At 44.8% G+C, this 26984-nt stretch overlaps 1 protein-coding gene across 1 annotated transcript in view; it reads right to left on the bottom strand.

The window, feature by feature from the left end:
- TRIO (trio Rho guanine nucleotide exchange factor) overlaps positions 1 to 26984 on the bottom strand; it is a 3493742-nt gene that overhangs the window by 323112 nt on the left and 3143646 nt on the right. The window contains exon 53 of the mRNA XM_075314973.1: positions 17093 to 17296. Coding sequence (XP_075171088.1) covers positions 17093 to 17296 — 204 coding nt within the window. The remainder of the gene's footprint in view (positions 1 to 17092; positions 17297 to 26984) is intronic.

Raw genomic sequence — 26984 nt, 5'->3', positions numbered from 1 at the left:
TGACCGGAGAAGAGGTCCTAGCGTATCCTGACTATGGCTGCCCGTTCATTCTCTATAAGACGCCAGCAATGTGGGACTAGGAGCAGTCCTGTCCCAGGTCCAGGATAGGAAAGAGAAAGTGATTGCTTATGCTAGCCGGAAGCTTCGGCCAACTGAAAGGAACCCCGAGAACTACAGCTCCTTCAAGCTCGAGCTCCTGGCATTGGTATGGGCTATCAAAGAGCGGTTCCGCCACTACTTGGCTGCAGCAAAATTCACCGCTTTCACGGACAACAATCCGTTGACTCACCTGGACACGGCCAAGTTGGGCGCGTTAGAGCAGCGGTGGGTGGCCCGGCTAGCCAACTACGACTTCACCATCAAGTACCGAGCTGGTCGTGTCAACATTAATGCTGATGCACTCTCCCGAATGCCATTTGTCAGAAGAAGGGTGCGAGGATGACGATCTCGAGGAGATTGAGTTGCCTGCATTTCACCAGCCGCCAACTGAGAAGGTACAGGTACACCAACAACGGGTGGACCTGGACCCACGGCCCAGTCAAGAGTGGCAAGAAGCTCAAAACCAGGTGCCGGCTGTCCGCCTCGTCAAGACCCTGGTGGAACAAGGTGCTGTTGGAATGGACCCTACCGCTCCAGCTGAAGCCCAGTGGTTGTGGAAGGAACGGAAACGGCTTTATCTACATCAAGGGAAGCTGTACCATGAACTGATCAACCCGAAGACCTATGAGAAAATCTGCCAGTTGGTTAATCCCCAAGCTGATGTGGCGACTGTTTTGCGGGCATACCATGATGGTGCCGGACATTTCGGGTGGAAGAAGCTGGAGATGCTGTTGAGAGAGCGGTTCTACTGGAGTGGGATGCGGGAGTCGGTAGAAGCCTGGTGCCGAGAGTGTGGTCCTTGCACGCTGAGGAGGAAGGATGAGGCCAGCCAGAGGGCACCCCTACACCCAATCATCACACATCAACCGCTGGAACTGGTTGCCCTAGATCATGTCAAGCTCATCCCCAGCCGAAGTGGGTACGCCTACGCGTTGACCATCGTGGACCACTATTCAAGATTCATGGTGGTTGTCCCCGTCAAGGACCTAACTGGTCGAACTGCCGCTCGAGCGTTCCAGGCCTATTTCTGCCGACCACATGGATATCCAGAAAGGGTGCTTACTGACCAAGGCCCGGCTTTTGAAGCAGAGGTGTTCCACGAGTTCTGCCAGTTGTACGGCTGTAAGAAGATCCGGACCACCCCTTACCATGCCCAGACCAACGGCATGTGTGAAAAGATGAACCACTTGGTCCTGGGACTCCTCAAGACGTTACCGCTGGAAGAGCGGAACCTGTGGCCGGAAAAGCTACCCGACTTGGTCGATATGTACAACAATATTCCGTCCAGCTCAACAAAGTGCACCCCAGCATATCTGATGAGGGCTCGGCCCGGCCGTCTGCCGGTGGACCTGGAAATGGGGTTGGAGGCCCCCGAAGCACTCCCTTCGACAGCTGAATGGGAAACTCGGCGAAGAGCACAATATCGACAGATTCAAGAGTATGTGGAAAAGAACCTAGGTCGGAGTCGAGAACAACAGGAGCAGCGCTTCAATCAGAAAGCGTCCGCGGGCCCTTTCCAGCCTGGAGATGTGGTGTTAAAGCGGAAGACCCACAAGCTGGATGATCAATGGGAACAAATCCCATACGTCATACAACCCACAGGATGGGAAGATGGAAAGGCCTACCAGATCAGTCGTGACCAAGGGGGCACTTTGGCCACGGTTTCCCGGGACCATCTGAAAAGGTGCCCACCAGCATTGAGGGCGACGGCTGAAGTACCAGTTCCTCCACCAGCAGAGAAGGCAAAAGAGGTGATCCACACTGTGATGGGTGACTTCCCAGCAGACTGCCCTACACAGAACGGCGCGGTGATTCTTCCAGTGATACTGTTCCCACAACCTGTGGATGAAGAAGTGGTGGAAGCGGTCAACCGTGAGCCAGAACCAGTGCCAGTGCCCAGGGATGAATCTGCGCCCAGCTCCCCTATGCCTCCGCCTGCTCCACACGATAGCAGGGAGGAGGAACCAGTTGTTCCCTCTGCCCCACTGCATAGCCCCACTGACACCGGACCCCGGAGGTCCACCCGTCCTAACCTAGGTAGACCCCCACTTAGGTACAGGGAGACCGTCCTTTAAAGAGGGGGTCAGGAAGTCTGTGTGAGTTTTATGTTTGAAAGTTTGCAAAAATGATGATAAGTAAAATGATCAACTGATGGAGTCATCTGATTTACCGTGATTGAGAGAACCGGACGTTGCCGGCACCGTTGTCCCCGTGGGGACCGTTTAAAGAGTTGCATAAGGGACTCCTTATGGACAAGCCCGTGAACTTGCAGGGCAACCACAAACGTTAGTGGAATGTAAATAAGTTGTTTTACCGTTACCGTTTCCGCAGTGCCGCCTGCCGAGAGGCAGGTTGGAGGGAGGGCCCGCAGTAGAGCCGGCTGGGGCCCAGCCACCACAGGAACCGGTGGCTACCCTCTGGAGGGGAAGGACAGATCCCGCTCGGGTAACGTGTGCTGGACTTGGGTCAAGGGGTGCTGCCTGGGTTTTAGGGGCAGCATCAGGGCCAGGTTACTTGGGTGGGAGAGAGCGGAGACCGTAACCGTAAACCGTTTGCAACGTTTAAGAACTGAACCTCCCAATGTGGGATGATGTCATAAGTTGTGTGTGTGTTATCTTTTTATATATTTTTCAGAAAATAAAACCGGTGTTGGACAGGCACTCCGCGGACGGTCTGAATTTTGCTAAGGGGGAATGTGACGCCCTGGGCAAGCCAGGGGTCACAGGTCATAACACCACCACACCCTACACCCCAGTTAGGAACACCTAAGCTAACCCAAAATCCTTGTTGCCTTTTTCCAGGGGCTGATGTCCACACCAGGGGGTGGGCCAGGCGGTTGGCTCCGCCCACCGAGGAGTTCACAGCTCTGGAGGCGGGAAGAACCAGGCAAATGAAGTTTGGAGTTGAAGTCTAGCTGAGGGCTAGAGTGGAGTCAGCTCAGGGAAGAGCTTGAGAACAGTTAAGGAAGTGAAAGTAGAAGGAAGTGAAGTAGTAGTGGAGCTAAGGAGAAAAGCTGAAGTAAAGTACAAAGTGACAGTTTGTAAAGCCTGAAGTTGGTCCGGGTGTGTGCCCCAGGCTGAGAGACAGCAAGGTCAGCAGACGGCGGTGATTGTCCGCAGGGGTGACTGCTCGGAGGTTACTGGAAGGACCGCGGACGGGTGGTGACCCGGTGGTCTGGAGCAGTGTACAAGGAACAGTCAGCACCAGGGCAGGGGCCTTTCGGATCCCGGCAAGGCTTGGAGTCGCCATAATTTGCCAAATCCGTCAGTGAAGGGGACGACTGTCTCCCAACAACCAAGTCCCGATAGAAGGCAACAGTCCGACCATTACAGAGAGACACCGCCACCGCCAGGGCACCAGTTTCTCAGGGCCAGCGCCTGCGGGCAAAGAGAGGGGCTCCTTCGGTCCAGCTTGAAGCCGAGGAGCGGGTTACCGGTGGGAACCCATCGCAACCATAACCATCTTAGGTGCAGGAAAAGGGACCGTCACCGTCAACTACTGGGGAAAAGCAAGTGCAGCCATCCGTGGGAACCGTCTTTCCAGCCGTGTGTTTTACCGAGAACTGTGTCATCGTCTCAGGCTGAGTGAGTACCACAGTGCCGCAAGGCACAGCGCTGTCCCCGCGTCCCTGCTCCCACCAAGCCCTGCATCACCCACCTCATCACTGGGCCCCGGGATCACCAACCCCTACCCACGGAGGGGCAACACAACAACTAGCTGCGCCATACCATCCCTCCCGGGATCCCCATACAGAGCAGCGGTGGTGTCAACAAATCACCACAACCGTGGGTGGCGTCACGGACAATAGACTATATCCCAAAACCCAATCCCCTTTCACTCACGGGCGAGGAGCGCCGCTCGAGACCCCCGGGATCCGGCCCACCGCTCGAGCCACCACTGAGCAGCCGCGGCCGGACCCGAGCAGAGGGGTGAGCGCAGTGCTGACACCCTCCTCCCCGCCCGTGACATAAGCTCACTACCAGTCCTCGCCCCTGCACTCCTCTCTCCCCCTTCACTGCTCCTGTATATGTCTGCAACCGCAGAATAAAAAGTTTTGTGTAACTGACAGAGTGAGTTGCCGCCTTGTTCTTCTATATGCTGGATCACTACCAGTCGGGAATCACGCATGCGTGGTTGGTTGGTTCCCACGGTCCTGAACTCATTTGACCCGCGAGCTCTTGATACAGACCTTTCACGCAGGCGCAGTCACTCATTTTCCCACGCTCATGAACTTGAGTGAACTTCCTTGAGATTCTTATATTCTGGAGCCTTTCTGAGGGTTTTTTCACTTCTAATTCCATGTTATCCTCTGGATTTCGCTTGATCCTTCATTTTCACTATTTAAGTGAGTTCGTTTCTTGCTTTCTGTTTTAACACAGCTCTTAACGTGTCACACAGGGGTGGCTGCACTGGTTTATGCCTCCACTTTTCTATGTCTGGTGATCATTTGAATGCCCGACAGGAGTGGGTTCTTGACTCTCTCCTGTTGAGTGCAGACTCATATGTAAAAAACACACATATGGACACTATGGAATATATATATTTACATATTTTTTATACATATTACTGAATAAACACAGGTTTTTTGGTTTTTCAAATTTTATTATTTTCTTTTATTTAATATATGCATTCTGACTGTTATTTTTGATCGTGTTATACCAGTCATGTTTTTACTTTATTTGTTGTAGATGCATTTATACGTCATCCTGGACATTTTTTTGCACTGTCTTTTTCCGCCCTTTTTTTTAAGAAGGGGTGGTGTTATGATGTCATCTTGTCTATTTATCTGTATTCTTTGCACCCACTCTCCTCAAATGGAGGGTCTGCACTCCTAGAAAATGCGGGATACGTTCCCTGAATGTGCCCCCCATATTCTAGAAGGTCCAGAATCGCCGTGGGACATCCAAAATAGACTACAGGGGAGCTGATTTGTTTTTCTTTTCAATAAATTGGTGAAATGTTTTTCAAATAAATTTTTTTTTTGTTGTCAATTTTTTTTTATTACTGTCAATTAGTTATGTCTGGTATCAGATAGACGCCGTGACATCACTAATTGCTGGGCTTGATGCCAGGTGACATTACACATCTGGTATCAACCCCATTTATTACCCCGTTTGCCACCGCACCAGGGCAACGGGATGAGTTGGGGAGTTGGGACGAAGCACCAGTATTGGCACGTCTAATGGATGCGCCACTTCTGGGACGGCTGCGGCCTGCTATTTTTAGGCTGGGAAGAGTCCAATAACCATGGCTCTTACCACCCTGAGAATACCAGACCCCAGCTGTCAGCTTCACCTTGGCTGGTGATCTAATTTGGGGGGATCCCACGTTTGTTTTGTTTTTTAATTATTTATTTATAAATAATTTAAAAAAAAAAACAGCTTGGGGAGCCCTCCAAATTGATCACCAGACAAGATGAAGCTGTCAGCTGTGGTTTGCAGGCTACAGCTGTCTGCTTTACCCTAGCTGGCTATCAAAAATAGGGAGGACCCCATGTCATTTATTTTAATAATTTTTTTTCTTTTTGGGCTAAATACAAGGCTAGGTATCTTTTAGTGCCACATGAAAGGCACTAAAGGGCACCAGCTTAGAATATGCAGGGGCTGGGACGTTATATATGTTTGACATCTATCCATTCATCCATTGTAGCATTTTAGGCTATGTGCCCACAATCAGGGTTTGCTGCGTTTTAGGCGCAGTGTTTTCCCTGCATCCATAGCGCTGCGTTGTGCAGTAGAAGCACAGTGGAAGGATTTTTAGAAATCTCATGCCCACTGTGCTTCTTTTCTCCGCAGCATAAACCGACCTGTGGCGCAGCTTCCCGAGCCTCAGCATGTCAATTTATGCTGCGGAGATGACTGTTCTCTGCAGGTAGAATAGAACTAAAGTCCACAGTAGCCTGAACCCAAATTCTGGGCATGAGCAGCTGCGTTCTCCCGTGGACAACACTCACATCTCTGCAGGAAGGCTGACACTGTGTACTAGATGCCGTGTCGCTGGATCATGACCACATAGCCTAACAGTGAGAATATTGTTGCTACAGCAACATTTTGGTGAAGTACCTGTGGATTCAAAATGCTTACTATACTCCTGAATAAAATCCTTGAGGGGTCCAGTTTCCAAAATGGGGTGACTTGTGGGGGGTTTCTGATGTATAGGTACCCAAGAGGCCCTGCTAATGTGACATGGTGCGCGCAATTTATTTCAACTTTTAAAAAATTCAAATGGTGCTCCTTCCATTCCAAGCCCTCCCATTTATCCAAACAGAGGTTTTTGGCCACATATGGGGTAACACTGCGCTCACAAGAAATTGGATAACAACCTGTGGGGTCCATGTTTTGTTGTTGCCTCTTGAAAAAGTGAGAAATGTGATGCTAAAGAAACATTTTTGTGAAAAAAATGAAAATTTTGAATATGGCAACCTAAGCTTATCAAATTCTGTAAAGTATTCGTGGATTCAAAATACTCAATATATACCTAGATAAAAGCCTTGAGGTGTCTTGTTTCCAGAATGGCGTCACTTGTGGGGGACCTCCACTGTTTAGGCACCTTAGGGGCTTTCCAAATGCGACATAGCGTCCGCTAATTATTCCAGCCAAATGTTCAGTCAAATGGCACTTTTTCCCTTCCGAGCCCTGCTGTGCACCCAAACAGTTGATTTCCACCACACATAAGGTATCAGCATACTCAGGAGAAATTGCACAATAAATTTTATGCTGATTTTTTTCCTTTTACTCTTGTTAAAAAAAAGCTATCTGGTTGAAGTAACAATTTTGTGGTAAAAATGTATTTTTTTTATTTTCACAGCTCAACATTATAAACTTCTGTGAAGCACCTGGGGGTTCAGGGTACTCACCAAACATCTAGATAAATTCCTTGAGGGGTCTATTTTCCAGAATGGGGTCACTTGTTGGAGACCTCCACTGTTTAGGCACCTCAGGGGCTCTCCTAATGCAACATGGCGTCCGCTATTGATTCCAGCCAATTTTGCAGTCAAATTGCACTCCTTCCCTTCCGAGCCCTGTCGTGTGCCCAAACAGTTGATTTCCACCACATATAAGATATCACCAAACTCAGGAGAAATTGCACAATAAATTTCATGGTGATTTTTTCCTGTTACCCTTGTGAAAAAAAGCTACCTGGTTGAAGTAACAATTTTGTAGTAAAATTTTATTTTTTTATTTTCTTGGCTCAATGTTATAAACTTCTGTGAAGCACCTGGGGGTTCAGGGTACTCACCAAACATCTAGATAAATTCCTTGAGGGGCCTAGTTTCCAATATGGGGTCACTTGTGGTGGTTTTTTGCTGTTTACGTACCTTAGGGGTCCTCCAAATGCGACATGGTGCCCGCAATCTTTTTCAGCCAAATTTCCTTTCTAAAATTCAAATATTGCTCCTTTCGTTCCAAGCCCTCCCATTTGTCCAAACGAAGGTTTCAGACCACATGTGAGGTATCACTGCGCTCATTAAAAAGTGGGTAACAAACATTTGGGTAACATTTTTGGATTTACCTCTTGAAAAAGTGAGAAAATTTATGCTAAAGCAACATTTTTGAGAAAAAAATGACAATTTTCAATATGACAACGTAACGCTAACAAAATCTGTGAAGTACCTGTGGGTCCAAAATGCTCACTATACCCCTCAATAGAAGCCTTAAGGGGTCTAGTTTCCAAAATGGGGTCACTTGAGGGGGGTTCCTGCTGTTTAGGTACCTTAGGGGATCTGTAAATGCAACATAGTGCCCGCAATCTGTTTCAGCCAACTTTGCTTTCCAAAATTCAAATATTGCTCCTTTCGTTCCAAGCCCTCCCATTTACCCAAACAAAGGTTTCTGACCACATGTGGGGTATCCGCGCGCTCATAAGAAAGTGGGTAACAAAGTATGAGGTCCAATTTTTGGTGTTACCTCTTGAAAAAGTAAGAAAATTAGTGCTAAAGTAACATGTTTAGGTAAAATGTTGATTTTTATTTTTTTTCATTCCACATTACTTTAGTTCCTGTGAAGCACCTGAAGGGTTAATAAACTTCTTGGATGTGGTTTTGAGTACCTTGAGGGGTGCTGTTTTTAGAATGGTGTCACTTTTGGATATTTTCTTTCACCCAGGCCTCTCAAATTCACTTCAAATGGGATGTGGTCCCTTAAAAAAATGGTTTTGTAAATTTTGTTGAAAAAATGGGAAATTGCTGATTAACTTTGAACCCTTCTAACTTCCTAACCCCAAAAAATGTTGTTTCAAAAATTGCGCTGATCTAAAGTAGACATGGGGGAAATGTTATTTGTTAACTATTTTGTGTGACATAACTCTCTGGTTTATGGGCATAAAAATCAAAAGTTTGAAAATTGCAAAATTTTAAATTTTTTTCTCAAATTTCAGATTTTTTTCACAAATAAAATAAAAATATATCATCCTAAATTTACCTCTAACATGAAGTCCAATATGTCATGAAAAAACAATCTCAGAATCACCAGGATCCATTGAAGCGTTCCAGAGTTATAACCTTATAAAGTGACACTGGTCAAAATTACAAAAAATGGCCTGGGCATTAAGTACAAAACTGGCTTTGTCCTTAAGGGGTTAAAATCTTAAAGGTTGAGAATACAGAAATAGCATTTCAGAAGTATAAAGATATCAATAGGAAATGTAAAAAAGAAATCAAGCAAGCAAAATTAGCTACTGAAACAAAAATCGCCAATGATGTTAAAATAAATCCCAAAATCTTTTATAAATACATTAATGCCAAAGGGAAAACAAAGGATAGTATCGGCCCCTTAAAATATAATAACAAGTTAGTTATAGAGAACAAACAAAAGACTGAGATATTAAATAGGCATTTCTCATCTGTGTTCACCAAGGAACTGACTGTACCAGGGATCATTCAACAAGTGAAAAATCAAAGTTTACCACCTGATATAATTAATTTAACACAAGAAAAAGTACGCCCACGTCTAAGTAAATTAAACAATGACAAATCCCCAGGGCCAGATGGCATTCATCCATGAATACTGAAGGAATTGAGCTCCGTAATAAACAGACCGCTGTATCTCATCTTTTTAGACTCGCTTGTAACAGGGTTGGTGCCTCAGCACTGGAGGATTGCTGATGTGGTACCGATATTTAAGAAAGGTAAGAGGGTAGATCCAGGCAACTACTGTCCAGTAAGCCTGACATCAGTAGTATGCAAAGTTTTTGAGGAAATTTTAAGGGATGACATGCAAAAATATATTGCAGAAAATAATATAATAACTGACAAACAGCATGGATTCATGAAAGATAAGTCATGTCTAACCAACCTGTTGGGGTTCTATGAGGGGGTAAGTGCAAACCTGGATATTGGCAATGCAGCTGATGTGATTTATTTGGACTTTGCAAAGGCATTTGATACTGTACCACATAATAGCCTAAAGCCTGCTTTACACGCTGCAATATATCTTACAATGTGTCGGCGGGGTCACGTCGTAAGTGACGCACATCCGGCATTGTAAGTTACATTGCAGTGTGTGACAGGTACGTGCGATTGCGATTGAACGTTAAAACGTTCATCGCATACACATCATACCTGTCTCTAGAATTGCACGTCAGATTGTTCATCGTACCTGGGGTAGCACACATTGCAGTGTGTGACACCCCGGGAACGATGAACAGATCTTACCAGCGTCCTGCAGCTCCCGGCCCACAATGCGGAAGGAATGAGGTAGGCGGGATGTTTACGTCCCGCTTAGCTCCGCCCCTCCACTTCTATTGGCCAGCTGCCGCGTGACGTCGATCTGACGCCGAACGTCCCTCCCACTCCAGGAAGTGGACGTTCGCCTCCCACATCGAGGTCGTATGGACAGGTAAGTACGTGTGATGGGGGGTTACTCGTATGTGCGGCTCGTTCAACAAATTGAACGTGCCACACATACGATGGGGGCGTTGCAAATCGCATACAAAATCGTATGCGAAATTGCAACGTGTAAAGCAGGCTTTATACTAAAGCTCCAGAAGCAAGGACTAGGGGAAACTATATGCAACTGGGTAAGGAATTGGCTAAAAGATAGGAAACAAAGAGTAGTCATAAATGGTACATTCTCTAAATGGGCTATAGTCAGCAGTGGGGTGCCGCAGGGATCTGTGCTAGGACCGATTGTTTTTAATCTCTTTATTAATGACCTTGTGGATGAGATTGATAGTAAAGTGTCAGTCTTTGCTGATGACACCAAACTATGTAGGATATTAAAAACTGACCTTGATAGTACAATATTACAAAAAGATCTGGATAAGATGTCAGAATGGGCAAATACTTGGCAAATGAAATTTAATGTTGATAAATGTAAAGTAATGCACCTAGGACAGAGAAATCCTATCACTACGTATACATTAAATGGAAGTAAACTCGGGAATACAGAATAGGAGAAGGACTTGGGTATTCTTATTACAAATAAGCTGAGCAACAGTACTCAATGTCAAGCAGCAGCTGCTATAGCAAACAAGATTTTAGGGTGTATAAAAAGAGAGATTAGATCCCGTGATCCCAACGTATTGTTACCCGTCTATAAATCACTTTTAAGGCCACATCTGGAATATGGGATCCAGTTTTGGGCTCCACATCTTAAAAAGGACATTCAGAAGTTAGAGTCAGTTCAAAGGCGGGCAACTAGACTACTACAAGGAATGGAAGGCCTCCCATATGATGACAGGTTGAAAAAGTTAGATATGTTTAGCTTAGAAAAAAGAAGTCTCAGAGGAGATCTCGTTTATTTGTATAAATACATGTGTGGTCAATATAAAGGATTTCTTCCAAAGACAATACTAAGGACCAGGGGGCATACACTGCGAGTGGAAGAAAAGCGATTTTGGCAGCTAAATAGGAAAGGGTTCTTTACAGTTAGAGCAGTCAGACTGTGGAATGCCCTACCATAAAAGGTAGTAATGGCAGATACTATAACAGCTTTTAAAAAAGGGCTGGATGATTTTCTCAGTACACACAACATTGTTGGTTATAAATGACTTAGTGACCAAATGTAGAACTGGTTGAGGAATGTTGAACTAGATGGACCTAGGTCTTTTTTCAACCTAAGTAACTATGTAACTATATATGTTTATGTGAGGGTTTTTTTTTACATAATTATATATATATACACAATGGAAACAACAAAAACTCTCACTGTGGCCCTGATTCACTCTCGCCTTGACTACTGTAACTCTCCATTAATTGGCCTCCCCCTAACTAGATTCTCTCCTCTACAATCCATCCTTAATGCAGCAGTCAGGGTCACCTGTCTGGATAACCGCTACTCAGATGCCTCTGCTCTGTGCCAGTCATTGCACTGGCTGCCCATATATCACAGGATCCAATTCAAACTGCTTGCTCTCACCCATAAAGCTCTCCACAGTGAGGCACCCCCCTACATCTCCACCATCCTCTCTGTCTATCACCCCACCCATTCTCTACGCTCTGCAAATGACTTTCGACTAACATCCACACTAATTTGAACCTCCCACTCCCGGATCCAAGACTTCTTCCGAGCTGCACCAATCCTCTGGAATGCTCTACCCCAAGAAGTTAGGACGAATCACAACTTACTCAGCTTCAGAGGCACCTTAAAAATGCATCTTTTTAGGGTAGCCTATCACACTCCCTAATCAAATTCAATTCACATAGTCCCTCTACAACTTCTCACAACATAACCCCACGTCGAACTCCATGGCACCCAAATGCATCTCAAGGTTCTTGCCAATTGGTCCAGGAAGCCATTATCTATCCCCCATTTCCTTGAGATGGCTGGATTGTCATTATAAATAAGCATTTGTACCTTGCCCCCCCCATATCTCATTGTAGATTGTAAGCTCTCACGGGCAGGGTTGTCTTTTTTCCCTCTAAATATTGTATTTTCTATAAATGTTACTTGTTTCTATATGATCCTTCTGAATTGCAAAGCGCTGCGGAATATGTTGGCGCTATAGAAATAAAGATTATTATTATTATTATATACAGTATATATGCATTTTTATTTGGAGTAATCAATTTATATCGCTAAATAGATTTAAAGTGAATACTTTTTTAGTCAATATCTTTATATCTGGATCTAAATAAGTCCAAGCTTCTATTAGGTTAATTGCCTAATTAACGGCATACCCAGAAGCCTGGTATGTTGAATTTTTTATTTATATATGTTCATAGGGCTTCTTATATACCTGAGGAAGACAACAGAGTGTTGTTGAAGAGTGTTTATAAGAGACCATTATTAAAGATTTGTCTCTAAAAGAATCCTTTAGCAGATATCTTTATTAGTGCTCCAGCAGACCGAACAGCTATTTTTGTGTCACCACAATAGAAACACAATTTATTTTTTCATCTAAAACCCTGCCGCTCAGCATTAGAGAGGACCCTATCACACTGCATAGGCTCTGAAGACTGTTCCGCAAGCAATACATCAGCACGCATCGTTTTGCGCTCGCGTAAACGTCTATCAATCTGAATGGATAAAGTCATAGAGGCATCGAGACTAGAAGGGATAGGAAATCCCACCATAACATCCTTCACTGCATCCGCAAGACCCTTCCAAAAAAGTACCGCAAGTACATCATCATTCTATTTGGTAAGGACCGCCCACTTTCTGAATTTCTGACGAAAAATTTCAGTGGAATCCTGACCTTGGATCAAAGCCAGCAAGGCCTTCTCTGCTTGATCAATAACATTGTGTTCATCATACAACAATTCCAGGGCCTGAAAAAAGGAATCCACAGTAGCAAGAATCGGATCATCAGGAGCCAATGAAAAGGCCCAGTCCTGAGGGTCACCGCGCAACAAAGAGATGACAATTTTAACCTGCTGCACGGGGCTCCCTGAGGACTTAGGTTTTAAGGCCAAAAACAATTTACAATTATTTTTAAAGTTCATGAATTTAGACCTATCCCCCGAGAACAATTCAGGAACAGGAATTTTAGGTTCTAAAACAGGAGTCTGTCTAAGATAAGCTGATATTGCCTGAACCTCAAAGAAGAGATTCTCAACACGCTCAACCAACTGTTTAGTATCCATGTCAACAGAAAATCTTCCACGGAACCTAAAAAATAAAAGGAAAAATATATAGAGATAAAAAATATTTTCCCTTCTTTTGAGTACCTTGTTTTGTGGGCTGGTGATACGGTTGTGATCCAGTAACCGTTGAAGATTACAAAAAAATCCCATTAGTAGAGAAACACCAAGAAAAACAAGAGCAGTTGGAACCTGAGCTGACTGTAATCCCCTAACACCCAGAGCACACTAGCAGTAGCCGTGGAGCGTTACTATACACCTAGATGCTACGTCACAGCCGGAGAAACTAGCTACACCTCACAGATAGAAATGAGGAAATCTTACTTGCCTCAAAAAAGTCCCCAAAGGAATAGCCACTCCTGACATATAAAGATTACGGTGATGTAGGAAAACATGATACACAGATAGGAAAAATAGATTTAGCAAAGGCAAGGCCCAACTACCTAGATACAAAGTAAAGAAAAGGAAACTGATTGCGGTCAGTACAACACCCTGCAGAAAAATATCAATCTCCTGATAGTAAAAATGGTCCTGGAGGTTGAACGACCTCACCCCCCAATATATCAGGTACTCTTGTAAATAATGGGAGAACAAAATACCAAAAAGAAGACAAAAATACAGAAGTGCAAATAATCAAGTTTGACAGGGAAAATCTCCCTTTTCTTGCAGCAGAGCTAGCAAAGGGGGAACCCCCCATGCTCACCAAACTAGAAAAGCAAATCTTCACCTGTAAGAAAACAGATTCCAAACAAAACAAAAAGAAAAACAAACACCCTAAGATGTAAAACAGGAAGCAAAGCCAAAGCTTGCAAACTTATCTGCAGAGGTCTTGCACAGGAAAACATGGAAGGACAAAACTCCAAGCCAGGTTCAGAGACTGTGGAAAATTCAACTAGCACCAGCACCAGCAAGGAAAAAAGTGCTCTCCTATATACACTAGGCTTGTCTGCAATAGGACTTCCTTAATTCCCAATTAACGCCGACACCTGTTTGAGTCACAGGCTCAGCTTCACTACCATTCTTTGCCACCAGATGGAGCTCCAAAACAGCACCCACACACACGACATTCACAACACAGAGGCGGCCGGGAGACAGAGTCTGCAGGACATATTGTGATTGTGTAACTGTAAGTATAACCATAATGTTTTTTAATAATGTGCTTTTTTTTACAGCTCCTGGAGTAGAACTGGACTCGAACTATAACATGAGTTTCCCAGGAAAGCTCGTGTTCGAGATCGTGTGCACGAACACTATGTGTTCGGTACGGACCTCGAAAATTATAGTTACAGCAGTGTAGATGGTGTATTATGGAGAGGGGCAGTGTGGGGGTGTATTATTAATTTTCTGAAGGAAATACTTCATTTTCTGGAACAGGTTCAAGGCTGCTAACAATTTTAACTGTGTGTATTATTATTATTATTATTTATTATTATAGCGCCATTCATTCCATGGCGCTTTAAAAGTGAAAGAGGGTATACGTACAACAATCATTAACAGTACAAAACAGACAGGTACAGGAGGAGAGAGGACCCTGCCCGCGAGGGCTCACATGTATATATGTATATATATACACCCACACACACATTTTTCCAAGTGTTGTGGTGAGGCTGTTGAAGGTTTGCGGGATGGAGGCGGTGCTAGGGTGGAGCCTGGTGGGAGTCTCAAGGCGGCCCCAAAATTTTGCCAGTATGGGGCCCTGAAATTCCTAGTGGTGGCCCTGAAGACAAGAGTGTCTTGCATACAGTGTCATGGTTTGAAGCTGCAGGAGTGCTGCTGGCTGTGGGGAGCTTCAGTTCATTAAGGGAACTGCCAACATGTACTGTGACATACTGAAGTGGAGCATGATCACCTCTCTTCTGAAACAGGGCAGCATTCTAGCATAATAACGATACTAAACACACCTCCAAGACGATCACTGCTTTGCCAAAGAATCTGAGGGTAAAGGTGCTGGACTTTCCAAGCAAGTCACCAGAACTAAACCCTTTTGAGTATCTGTGGGGCATCCTCAAACAGAAGGTGGAGGAGCGCAAGGTCTCTAACATCCACCAGCTCTGTGATGTCATCATGGAAGAGTGGAAGAGAATTACAGCGGCTCCCCTGACGTTTTGGTGAACTGCATGCCCAAGAGAGTTAAGACAGTACTTGGAAATAATGGTGGCACCACAATATATTGACACTTTGGGCACAATTCAGCCATTTTCACTTATGGGGTACACTCACTTGTGCTGTCAGCGGTTTTCAAATTAATGGCTGTGTGTTGCGTTATTTTGAGGGCACACCATATTTACACTGTCATACAACCTAGACACTGACTACTTTACATTTTATCAAAGTGTCAAATATTTAGAGTTGTCCCATGAAAACATATGAAAATATTTACAAAAATGTGAGAGGTGGACTCGCAATTGTGATATACTATTTCGCTAGATGACTAGTAAACTTGCTGTCATCTAGTCCTCCATATTTCTAAGCTCTGTATAACTCTGTCCTCGCCACTGATTGGCAGCATTCTGCCAATGCATAGTGTACGCAGAATTCAAAAAGTGATACACTGCTGGAATCAGAGCCTCTGGTTCTAAATCATGCTACTCTCGGATGGGTTAACAAAAACATGTTGCAGATTTCCTTTAAGATATAAAATATTTCTAGTATGACATAACTTTAATTAAATAATGGCAAACAAATTTAATAAATTGGCGACAGCACAGATGCAATTCTATTTTAACACTTGCACTCGTATATGAATTTGCACTTTGGGACATGTAGTACAATTATTCTAAGTGACAATATTTATCAATAAGCTACTACAAAAATGTTTAAGTATGTACAATTCAATAACAAAAATGGTTTGTTTTCTATTAGAGTTGAGCGGACTGGTAACAATCCGGGTCCGGCGGATCCGCGGCGGGCTGATAAAGAAGTCCGGATCCGATTGGGAATCCGGCCCTATATAAGTCAATGGGGAGCGGAATCTGGGAAAAAGAGAGAGAGAGAGAAAAATAAAAAAAAAAATCCCGAATCCGGATTGTGCAGCCGGACGCTGAAACTGCGCGGATCCGGATTTTTACAGTTCGGGTCCGCTCAACACTATTTGCTATCAGATTGAAGAAGGAAAAGAGGTAAAAAAAAAAATCATCTAAACTGGTATTAGCAGGCAACAAGAGAATGATCACACGTTGGTGAAGGAAAAAAATAATAAGATAATAGGAAGATAAAAGATCAGATTATTTAAAAGAAAAGCACTGCAGAGCCAGAGGTTAGTATAGTGTAATCCAGTAGCATAGATTTTTATAGAGCTTAAAAAAGGGATGGAGCTCAGCTCTTACCCCATTAGTCTGAGTAGTGTAAATTTTCTGCTCGCTCTTGGAGGAGCAGGTGCTGAAGCGATGTGAGTCCTTGATTTGTTTTTGATGTCTTGGACGCATTGCACGAAATCAATGTTCCTGAGATAAGCACCAGAACCTGGAATGCTAGCAGGATTTACTTGTACTGTACTCCAAAAAGAGACTTTATGAAGAGGGCTCCTGGGTAAAGAAGCTTCCTTGCCAAAAGACAATGGAAAATTAGATGAAATATTTGCGTTGAGAGATGTTTTAGCACTGATAATTGGCTTAGACATTTTAGGGCAACCACCTTCTTGGTTTTAAATCAACTCACATTTGCTAAACCACAATTCAATTTCTACTATGGCACGGTGCAGCACAATCTAAAAACATATTACTGCAAATTGCTATTGATTTGTACGTAGTTACTGTCTGCTCAACTTTGTCAGGTGAAACACACATTATAACATGTCTCAACTGAAAAATCCAAATCACAATAACTGCATGGCAAATTGTGTATGTAATTTTGCTGTGCAGTAACTGCCACTGCGGCAAACATATACGCTCAGATGTACTTAATTTATTAAATTCGCTTGTAACCACCAAAAATATACATCAGTTAGAACAAAAGCAAAACAAACAGATATACCTGATGATTTGTGTGTCTCTGACATGGCAGAAGTAGAAACCAGAAGTGGAGAAAAATGTCTGACTGGCTGGGGTATTCGAGAAGGTCTCATTCTGCTACAGATACTAATCCCCGTTGGATTTGTAGGACAAGTAGAATTGTTCCCACCATTAAGACTGTTTACATCCGTATGGTTCCTGTGGTATTCAGCTGGAGATGACAAAGCTAAAAGGAAAGAAAAACAAACTACTACTGTGTACAGAATAGTACATTGGAAAAACAAAAAAAAAATAGAGTGAGTTTTAGAGAAAATTGGACAATTACGATATAGATAAACTGTATAAATATGTGGTGAAGAGGTTACTAACATTTCAGTGACTACTTACCTTGCCAGGGTCCACTGCCAACTTGTTGTAAGAGAAGTCAAACATGGTCATTCTGTTTTGCTGAGCATGTTTAGCTTCCAATAGCCATCCTGAAGTGATCATAGAGAACGGTGACAGCCAATGGTAATAAGAATTGTGAGCAGGGATGACTGTAAAAGTCTGGATCCACGAGGTTTCAAACATACCCAAGTGCCGGACCCAGCACCAGTGTTTTCAGGGAACTCCGGGTAATGATCCGGCAACTCAGGAAATAAAAAATAAAGAAAATAAGAAAGCAAATAAGCAAGCTATACTTACCGTGTCTCCAGCGCGGCTGTAACTGCTTCCTGGCGACTCACTCTACTTCTGGGAGGCTTATTATTGGCAGTCCTGGCATCTGTGATTGGTTGCAAACCAAAAAAGGAAAAAGACACTGCACATTAAGTCAGGGGCACACCTATTCTAAATTTCAATATCAAAAAACACCTTTATTGAGTACAGGACAAAACATATTAAAAACAATTAAAAAGACATAGAGGACAACGCACACAGAGCGGAGCCTATCCCAAATCTAATATATAAGGCTGAATGTGTGTGTGTGTGTATCTCCGGGATTGGCATCTGCACCGTCGCAACTACAGCCACAAAATTTTGCGCACACACATCTGGACCCCGAGAGCGTCATAGGCTATGATGTGAGGTGAAATTTTAACCCCGCGCGTTCCAATTTACCAATCAATTTTGCCCCTATGTACATATTGGGGAAAAAGTGAAACGAAAAGTGTTGGAGGCAAATTGACAGCTGCCAGATGTGAACAAGGGGGACTTAAAGAATAAGAGCGATGGCGCGAAAGAGTATGTACCGTACAGTTTCAAGGTGGGGCCCGACATGGGTTACTCACCACACTCGGGGATATGAACACACACACAAAATGTGTCACACACACTACCACATACTTGAACACATATACCACCCTCCGCACACATTTCAGCACACATACACCAACCTCAACACATAATCGCCCTAAAACACACACAAGTCTGGTATTATCCTTCCAAAATAAAGATCTGATTAATAAGCAGCCAGACTACAAAAACAACAAATGTACCATATAGGAAATACGGCAGCTGTCAGTCACATGACCTGTCTATTATGTGTATGTGTGAGCTAATATATACTGTCAGGGGGGAGGGCTTTCTGTTGCCTGGGGATTTATCAGGCTGCCAATAGCAACCAATCACAGCTCAGCTTCTATTTTGCTACAGTTAATTAATCTGAGCTCTGATTGGTTAATATAGACAACAAAGGACATTCTCAGTATAAAAAAGCTTGTGTGAGGTAATAGGATGTCAGTTAGGGTGTGTTGGTGGAAAGGCTGATTTCAGTCACATTACCTCTATGCGAGAGGATATAGAAACTGTCAGCTACAGACTATTTTTACCACAATAATGCCTCATAAGAAAAGGAATCCCTTGGCACGAATGTCAGCTGAAGCAAAAAGCAAAGCTGCATTATGGGCCAATGAAAATGTGAAGACCGAGAAACAAGGCTGACACACATGAGAACAGCAGCTGCTTCCTCAAGAGCCAATTAACTTTCTGAGGAGAGGGATGCGAGGCTTGCAGACATGAAAACAAGAGCTGCTTCCTCAAGGGCCAATGAACTTTCTGAGGAGAGGGAAGCGAGGCTTGCAGACATAAAAACAAGAGCTGCTTCCTCAAGAGCCAATGAACTTTCTGAGGAGAGTGATGCGAGGCTTGCAAACATGAAGACAAGAGCTGCTTCCTCAAGGGCCAATGAACTTTCTGAGGAGAGGGATGCGAGGCTTGCAGACATGAAAACAAGAGCTGCTTCCTCAAGGGCCAATGAACTTTCTGAGGAGAGAGAAGCGAGGCTTGCAGACAAGAGAAAAAGAACTGCTTCCTCAAGAGCCAATGAACTTTCTGAGGAGAGGGAAGCAAGGCTTGCAGATAAGAGAAGAAGAGCTGCTTCCTCAAGGGCCAATGAGTCATCTCAGCAGAGGAAGGCCGACTTGCCACTAAGAGAATTGCTATTTCTTCCACCAGGGCACAGGAAATGGTTGGAGATTTGAAACATGCTGCCTTTTGTTACGAGTCAGACAAACTATCAGGATCATCCTAAAGTTCAGATAGGAAAAATGGATGTGGTCTGCATGTACTGCAGTGCCCTGAAATGGAAAGATGAACCGCCAGGTTTATGCTGTGCAAATGGCAAGATAAAACTTCCATCTCTCCTGTCACCATCAGATCCCCTAAAGTCTCTGATGACAGGTACCAGTACAATATCAAAGCATTTCTTGGACAACATTAGGAAGTACAACTCCTGCTTCCAAATGACATCATTTGATGCAACAAAAGAAATGTTTACAAAAGGATTTATGCCGACATTAAAGGCCCCGTCACACGCAGCAACGTATCTAACAATATATCGCCGGGGTCACGGATTCCGTGACGCACATCTGGCATCGTTAGCGACGTTGTTGCGTGTAATACCAACGAACGTCCGTTAACAATCAAAAATACTCACCTTATCGTTGATCGTTGACACGTCATTCGTTTTCAAAAAATCGTTGATTGTTGAGTACGCAGGTTGTTCGTCGTTCCCGAGGCAGCACACATCGCTATGTGTGACACCTTGGGAACGACGAACTGCAGTTTACCTGCGGCTGCCGGCAATGCGGAAGGAAGGAGGTGGGTGGCATGTTACGGCCGCTCATCTCCGCCCCTCCGCTTCTATTGGGCGGATGTGATGCCGCACGAACCTCCCCCTTAGAAAGGAGGTGGTTCGCCGGCAACAGCGATGTCGCTAGGCAGGTAAGTACGTGTGACGGCTCCTAACGATTTTGTTTGCCACGGGCAGCGATTTGCCCGTGACGCACAAACGACGGGGGCGGGTACGCTCGCTAGCGATATCGTTATCGATATCGCTGCGTGTGACGGGGCCTTTGACAGGTTTACCACTCAATTGGGTCACTGCTTCCATTACAAGGAGAAGAAACTCAATTTCTTCAACTTTTCTTCATGGGAAATACAGAAGCAGAGGCTCAGCGGAGATGCTCTTTAATTCCTACCACTCGCCTTGATATTCTCACTATTTTGCAGCAGTTCCTTCACTCCAACAATCCATATGTTCAACTTTTCAAGACTGCACTTGAATGCATGCCAAATGACGATTACAAGGTTGTCATTCGAGCTGACAAAACACCACAAGGTGAACATCAGCGACGTTTCAATGCTCCCACATTTGATGAGGTGGCCATCTTGATTGTAGGTAATGATTTTGAAAACATTGAAATTGTGCTTCAGAAAAGGAAAACAGTTTGCAACGAGTATCAGAAACTCACAGGTCCTATGATGCTCTGTAATATCCAATTATCTTTTGGCAGGAACAGGATGGCTATCACTTTGGAATACCTCAGACAGATCCTACAACAGGCAACCCTTCAGGAAAAAAAGTGTCTGCCATGGACTTCTATGCATATAGGATCATCACACAAGATTTGCAGAGGAAAATCACATCTTGAAATGCAGACACTTCTTCCACCAATTTATTGTTGACATGTATGCAAAGATTGAGAGTGAACGTCATTTATATATCCGACTAAATCAAAAGAAGCTCAGGGCAGAGGAATATATTCACCTTAGAGATGCTGTTGCAAATGATGCTGATCCAAAAGAGTTGGGGAAAATGGTTATTCTTCAATCAACTGTCACTGGAAGCCCACGATACATGCATGAATACACACAGGATACAATGACTTATGTGAGAAAGTATGGCCATCCAGATCTTTCCATCACATTTACTTGTAAAGGAGGAAATTGGAGAGCACCTGTTGCCGGGCCAAAAAACAGTGAATCACCATGACCTTATTGCTCGGGTTTTCAAACAGAAACTTTCAAAATTGATTAATCTCATCACAAAATCATATATTTATGGTGAGACGCAGTGCTGGATGTATTCAGTTGAATGGCAAAAAAAAGGCCTTCCTCACGCCCACATCTTGATCTGGCTGAAACAAAAAATACAGCCTACCGAAATTGACAATATCATCAGTGCCGAATTGCCAGACCCTCAGATTGACCCATTTCTGTTTGACACCATCACAAAAAACATGATTCATGGTCGTGTGGGAGTCTCAACAAAAGTTCTCCCTGTATGATTGATGGCAGGTGTTCAAATCATTACCCACGATCCCTGGTCCAAGAAACCCAAAAAGGACAAGATGGATATTCAGTTTACCGAAGAAGAAAGCCAGGGATTGGTGGTTTCACAGCAAAGCTCAAAATGAGTGTTGGATCATCACTCCAAGAGATAGAAATTGACAACAGGTGGGTAGTGCCTACAACCCTTTGCTCTCAAAAATCTTCCAGGCCCACATAAATGTCGAATCTTGCAACTCTGTGAAATCAATCAAGTATATCTGCAAATATGGTTCACAAAGGAAGTGATCAAGCAGTTTTTGATCTCCAGAAAAATGGACCTATTTTTGATGAAGTGGAGGCATTCCAGATGTGCAGGTACAAAAGCAGCAATGAAGCTGTTTGGAGAATACTAGGATTCTCCATTCATGAGCGCTACCCAACAGTTGTGCGCATGAGTGTGGACTTGGAAAATGGACAGAGAATTTACTTTAACCCAGCAAACTTGCAGCAGCTCCTAACAGAACCTAAAACCACCCTCTTGGCATTTTTTGAGCTGTGTCAACAAGACCCTTTTGCAAAAACAATTCTCTACTGTGATTTACCAAAGTACTACACTTGGAATGCCTCCAGAAAAACACTGGAACGGAGGAAATGGGGGCTTGATATTTAAGGCTATCCAGGGGTGAAAGCAACTGATACTCTTGGTCGGGTCTACACTGTTCATCCGTCAAATGCAGAGTGCTTCTACCTGCGCATGATACTACATGTTATCAAAGACCCTACATCATTTTCTGACCTGAAGACCGTCGAAGTATATGTGTGTGAAACATTCAGGGAATCTTACCAAAGAAAAGGACTTCTGGAAAATGATGGATACTGGGACATGACCCTCAGTGAAGCAACAGCCACACAAACCCCAAAGCGACTAAGACACCTCTTTGCTATTATTCTAACAACCTGTAGCATTTCAAATCCTCTTGAGATTTGGACAAAGTGCAAAACTGATCTCAGTGAGGACATTCTCATGCAGATTAGAAGGGAAAATCCTCAGCAATTCATCAATTTCACTTAGGAAATTTTCAATGAAACTTGAATGCTCCTTGAAGATCAGTGCATAGCAATGTCAGGAAAAGCCTTACAGTTGCTTGGTTTGCCTGCTCCAATAAGAAATCCTGAAGGCATCCAAATGTGTAGGGAGATTTTCATAGAAACAAACTACAATATTGATGACCTGACAGCATTTGTGGCTCAGAACGAGCCAATATTGGTACCAGATCAAAGGGACGCCTATAACGACATTTTAAGTTTCAGTGAAACCAACAAAGGTGGGATTGTCTTCCTTGATGCTCCAGGTGGAACAGGAAAGACATTTCTAATCAACTTAATCCTGACAAAATTTCGACAACAAAATAAGATTGCACTTGCAGTGGCATCTTCTGGAATTGCAGCTACACTTTTAAAAGATGGCAGGACAGCACATTCGACATTCAAACTACCACTTAACCTGTCTCATAGTGATAGACCCGTGTGTAATATTGCCAAGGGATCAGGACTGGCCAAATTGCTTCAAAAATGCAGTGCCATCATTTGGGATGAATGCACCATATCACACAAAAGCGCTCTGGAAGCAGTGGACAGTCTGCTGCAAGACCTGCGTAGCAACAAATATATCATGGGAGGAGTAGTTGTTGTTTTAGCAGGTGACTTCCGCTAAACATTACCTGTTATCAGTGCTTTTTTTGTAAAAAAATATTGGTTGGTAAGTATCTCTGAGGCGAGGAGCGGGGGGTGTTTGGGGGTGCTGTCAGGCGTGCTGCCGGCCGACATTGAGTAGCGGGGCTGTAGCGGGGTGTGCCGGTGCCAGCGGAGAGAGTGGACGATCATGTGAGCACAAGTATGAGATTTGTACACTTCTGGCCACATTCTGATTTGATGATCCAGCCTCAGTCAATTCATTTTCTTTGAGCATGTCTGTTCAGCACGTGACCACATCTATGTAAATCGCATACTTGCAGCTTCATAACCTCCCACTCTCACCGCCGGCACCAGAGAATCCTGACAGCGGGCAGTGTGCGCACTGTGAGAATTCAGAAGTCTGCAGTCACAGAGTGACACACAGAGTGACTGCAGGCTCATCACAAATTTGGACAACCCCTTTAATGCTCCTAACAAGATAAATAAAAACATAGTAACCCTTAACTTGTCAGACGGCACAACACTTTTTTAAAGAGATTGTCCACTACTTTAACATTAATGACCTTTCCTTAGGATAGGTCACCAATGTTTGACTGGTCATTGTTCGGCACCTGGCAACCCCACCAATTCCCTACACTAGATGCCGGTGGTGGCAGGAAGTGCTCAGTTCTGGATCTGCTCCGTCTTCTGATAGTGGCAGCAGTCTCCTATTAAAATCAATGAGGTGGATGTGCAGTACCCAGCCGCAGACACCATCAGAGGATGGAGCAGATCCAGAAATAAGCATTTCCGGACACCTGCACCATAATCAGCTGATCAGTGGGGGTCCCATTGCGCTCACATCAGAAGCAATGCGCAAGTGGGACCAATGATAAGACATAGTCAGTATCACAAATAAACATTTACATTCAGGTACCTTATAGATGATGTTGTCTCTAGTCATTTCTTTCTATTCTTCATCTTGTCCTGACGCCATGATGACATTTCACATTCACATCTCGTCTCTGCAGATTTCCATCTTCTCCGGTCTTCTGCAGCACATCCCGACATGATGCCCCTAAAATAGCAGAATGATTATAATACTTCTACTTAAAAATATCTGCCCTACGCAGTGCCCCAGAATAAATAATGGCCCCAGTATTCTCTGCACAAAATATGACCCACACTGTCCCTCTTATGGTACATGCTCTCCATATTCCCTCTTTCTAAACTGAGCCTAATGTTTACAGTGTCCTTTACACTGTGTCCCCTTATACTGCACCGTCTTTATACTGTGCCCTCATCACACTCCCCCTCCTTGCTATGGCCTCACACTCTCCTCCAATTCTTCCCCCTCTCCATACCACCCCCTCCACTACCCAGTCTTTATTCTGTGCCCCTCACATTCTTCTCATCCCTTCCTGTCTCCTCACTACCTCCTGTGTGTCCATATATTTTTCCACCTCACTCCCCATCCTGCTCACTTGCTCCTTATACCATGTCACTCTTTATTCTGTGTCCTCAAAATTTCTTTCCAGTTCGCTCCACATCCTCTCTGTCCCCATGCATGAAACCTCATCCTCTCTGTCCCCATGCATCACCCCTTATCGTCTCTGTCCCCATGCATGAAACCTCATCCTCTCTCTCCCCATGTATCACCCCTCATCCTCTGTCCCCATGCATGAAACCTCATCCTCGCTATCCCCATACATCACCCCTCATCATTTCTCTCCCCATGCATGAAACCTCATCCTCTCTCTCCCCATGCATGAAACCTCATCCTCTCTCTCCCCATACATGAAACCTCATCTTCTCTCTCCCCATACATCACCCCTCATCATTTCTCTCCCCATGCATGAAACCTCATCCTCTCTCTCCCCATGCATCACCCCTCATCATTTCTCTCCTCATGCATGAAACCTCATCCTCTCTATCCCTATGCATCACCCCTCATCTCTGTCCCCATGCATGAAACCTCATCCTCTCTCTCCTCATACATCACCCGTCATCATTTCTTTCCCCATGCATGAAACCTCATCCTCTCTCTCCCCATACATAACCCCTCATCTTCTGTCCCCATGCATGAAACCTCATGCTCTCTCTCCCCATGCATCACCCCTCATCCTCTGTCCCCATGCATGAAACCTCATCCTCTCTCTCCCCATACATCACCCCTCATCCTCTCTCCCCATGCATGAAACCTCATCCTCTCTCCCCATACATCACCCCTCATCCTCTCTCCCCATGAATTAAACCTCATCCTCTCTCCCCATACATCACCCCTCATCATTTCTCTCCCCATGCATGAAACCTCATCCTCTCTCTCCCCATATTCTGTCCACAGATAGTTCCCTCCCCCATCCATACTGTGTATATACATATTGCCCCCTCCCCATCCTCTGTCCCCCCATAGTGTGTGCACAGATGGTTCCCTCCCCACCCTCTTTCCCCCCATAGTGTGTCCACAAATAGTTCCCTCCCCCCCTCTCTCCCCCATACCGTTTTATAAATACTCCCCTCTTATGGCTGCTTTACACACTGCGATATCGGTACCGATATCGCCAGTGTGCATACCCGCCCCCATCGGTTGTGCGAGATGGGCAAATCTCTGCTCATGTCGCACAACATTACCCGGACCCGTCACATGGACTTACCTTCCCTGCGACGTCGCTGTGACCGGCGAACCGCCTCCTTTTTAAGGGGGGGTTCGTTCAGCGTCACAGCGACGTCACAGCAGCGTCACTGAACCACCGCCCAATAGAAGCGGAGGGGCGGAGATGAGCGGGACGAACATCCCGCCCACCTCCTTCCTTCCGCATTGTGGCCGGGAGGCAGGTAAGGAGAGCTTCCTCATTCTTGCGGTGTCACACGGAGTGATGTGTGCTGCCGCAGGAAAGAGGAACAACTTCGTTACTGCTGCAGTAACGATATTTGAGAATGGACCCTCATGTCACCGATGAGCGATTTTGCACGTTTTTGCTACAGCGGCCGGATGTGCGTCACAAAATCCATGACCCCAACGAGATCGCTGTAGCGATCTCGTAGCGTGTAAAGCCCGCTTTACCCCATAATGTTCCTCTGTCCGTGTCTTTTTCTCCACAGTGGAGCACTTCTCAGCATTTCTCTGCCGCCTCTGCACTGCGGCGCTGGCTTCTGGGTCAGCAGTCTGATCAGCTGACCTGATCACATGACAGCCGTCGCGCTGACCCGGAAGTCAGCGTCGGCATCACCGCTTCAATTGTCCTCGCATCTGACAGATACTAGGACAATTGAGCAGTGGGGGCCGCGCGCTGCACTTTCTATGAGAGCAGCTGTCAGCGTGACAGCTGCGCTCAGAGAATAGCGGCTCCCACCCGGCAGACTTCTACACCGCTGCATCAGGTAGCCTGACAGCGCCGCCTGGAGATGCCTCTGGCTTGTGCCTTCGCTCCACATGGCTAATTTATATAGATTACAAATTAGCCATGTGGACAGAGCCAGAGGCGCTCTTCAGATTTTCCAGTACGCCGTACCGGCGCGTACCACCGCAAAAAAAGCACTGCCTGTTATTCCAAGATCAACTCCTGCAGATGAACTCAATGCCTGTCTCAAAGCATCGTACCTTTGGAGAAAAGTAAAGAAAATGTCACTGAACACAAACATGAGGGTCTACATGACAGGCGATGATTCTGCTGGACTGTTTTCGAGCCAGCTGTTGACTATTGGAGATG

The sequence above is a fragment of the Anomaloglossus baeobatrachus genome, chromosome 6 (assembly GCF_048569485.1).
Source record: "Anomaloglossus baeobatrachus isolate aAnoBae1 chromosome 6, aAnoBae1.hap1, whole genome shotgun sequence".
In the NCBI taxonomy this organism is placed as follows: Eukaryota; Metazoa; Chordata; class Amphibia; order Anura; family Aromobatidae; genus Anomaloglossus; species Anomaloglossus baeobatrachus.
This window is presented reverse-complemented; position numbering and strand designations above follow the sequence as displayed.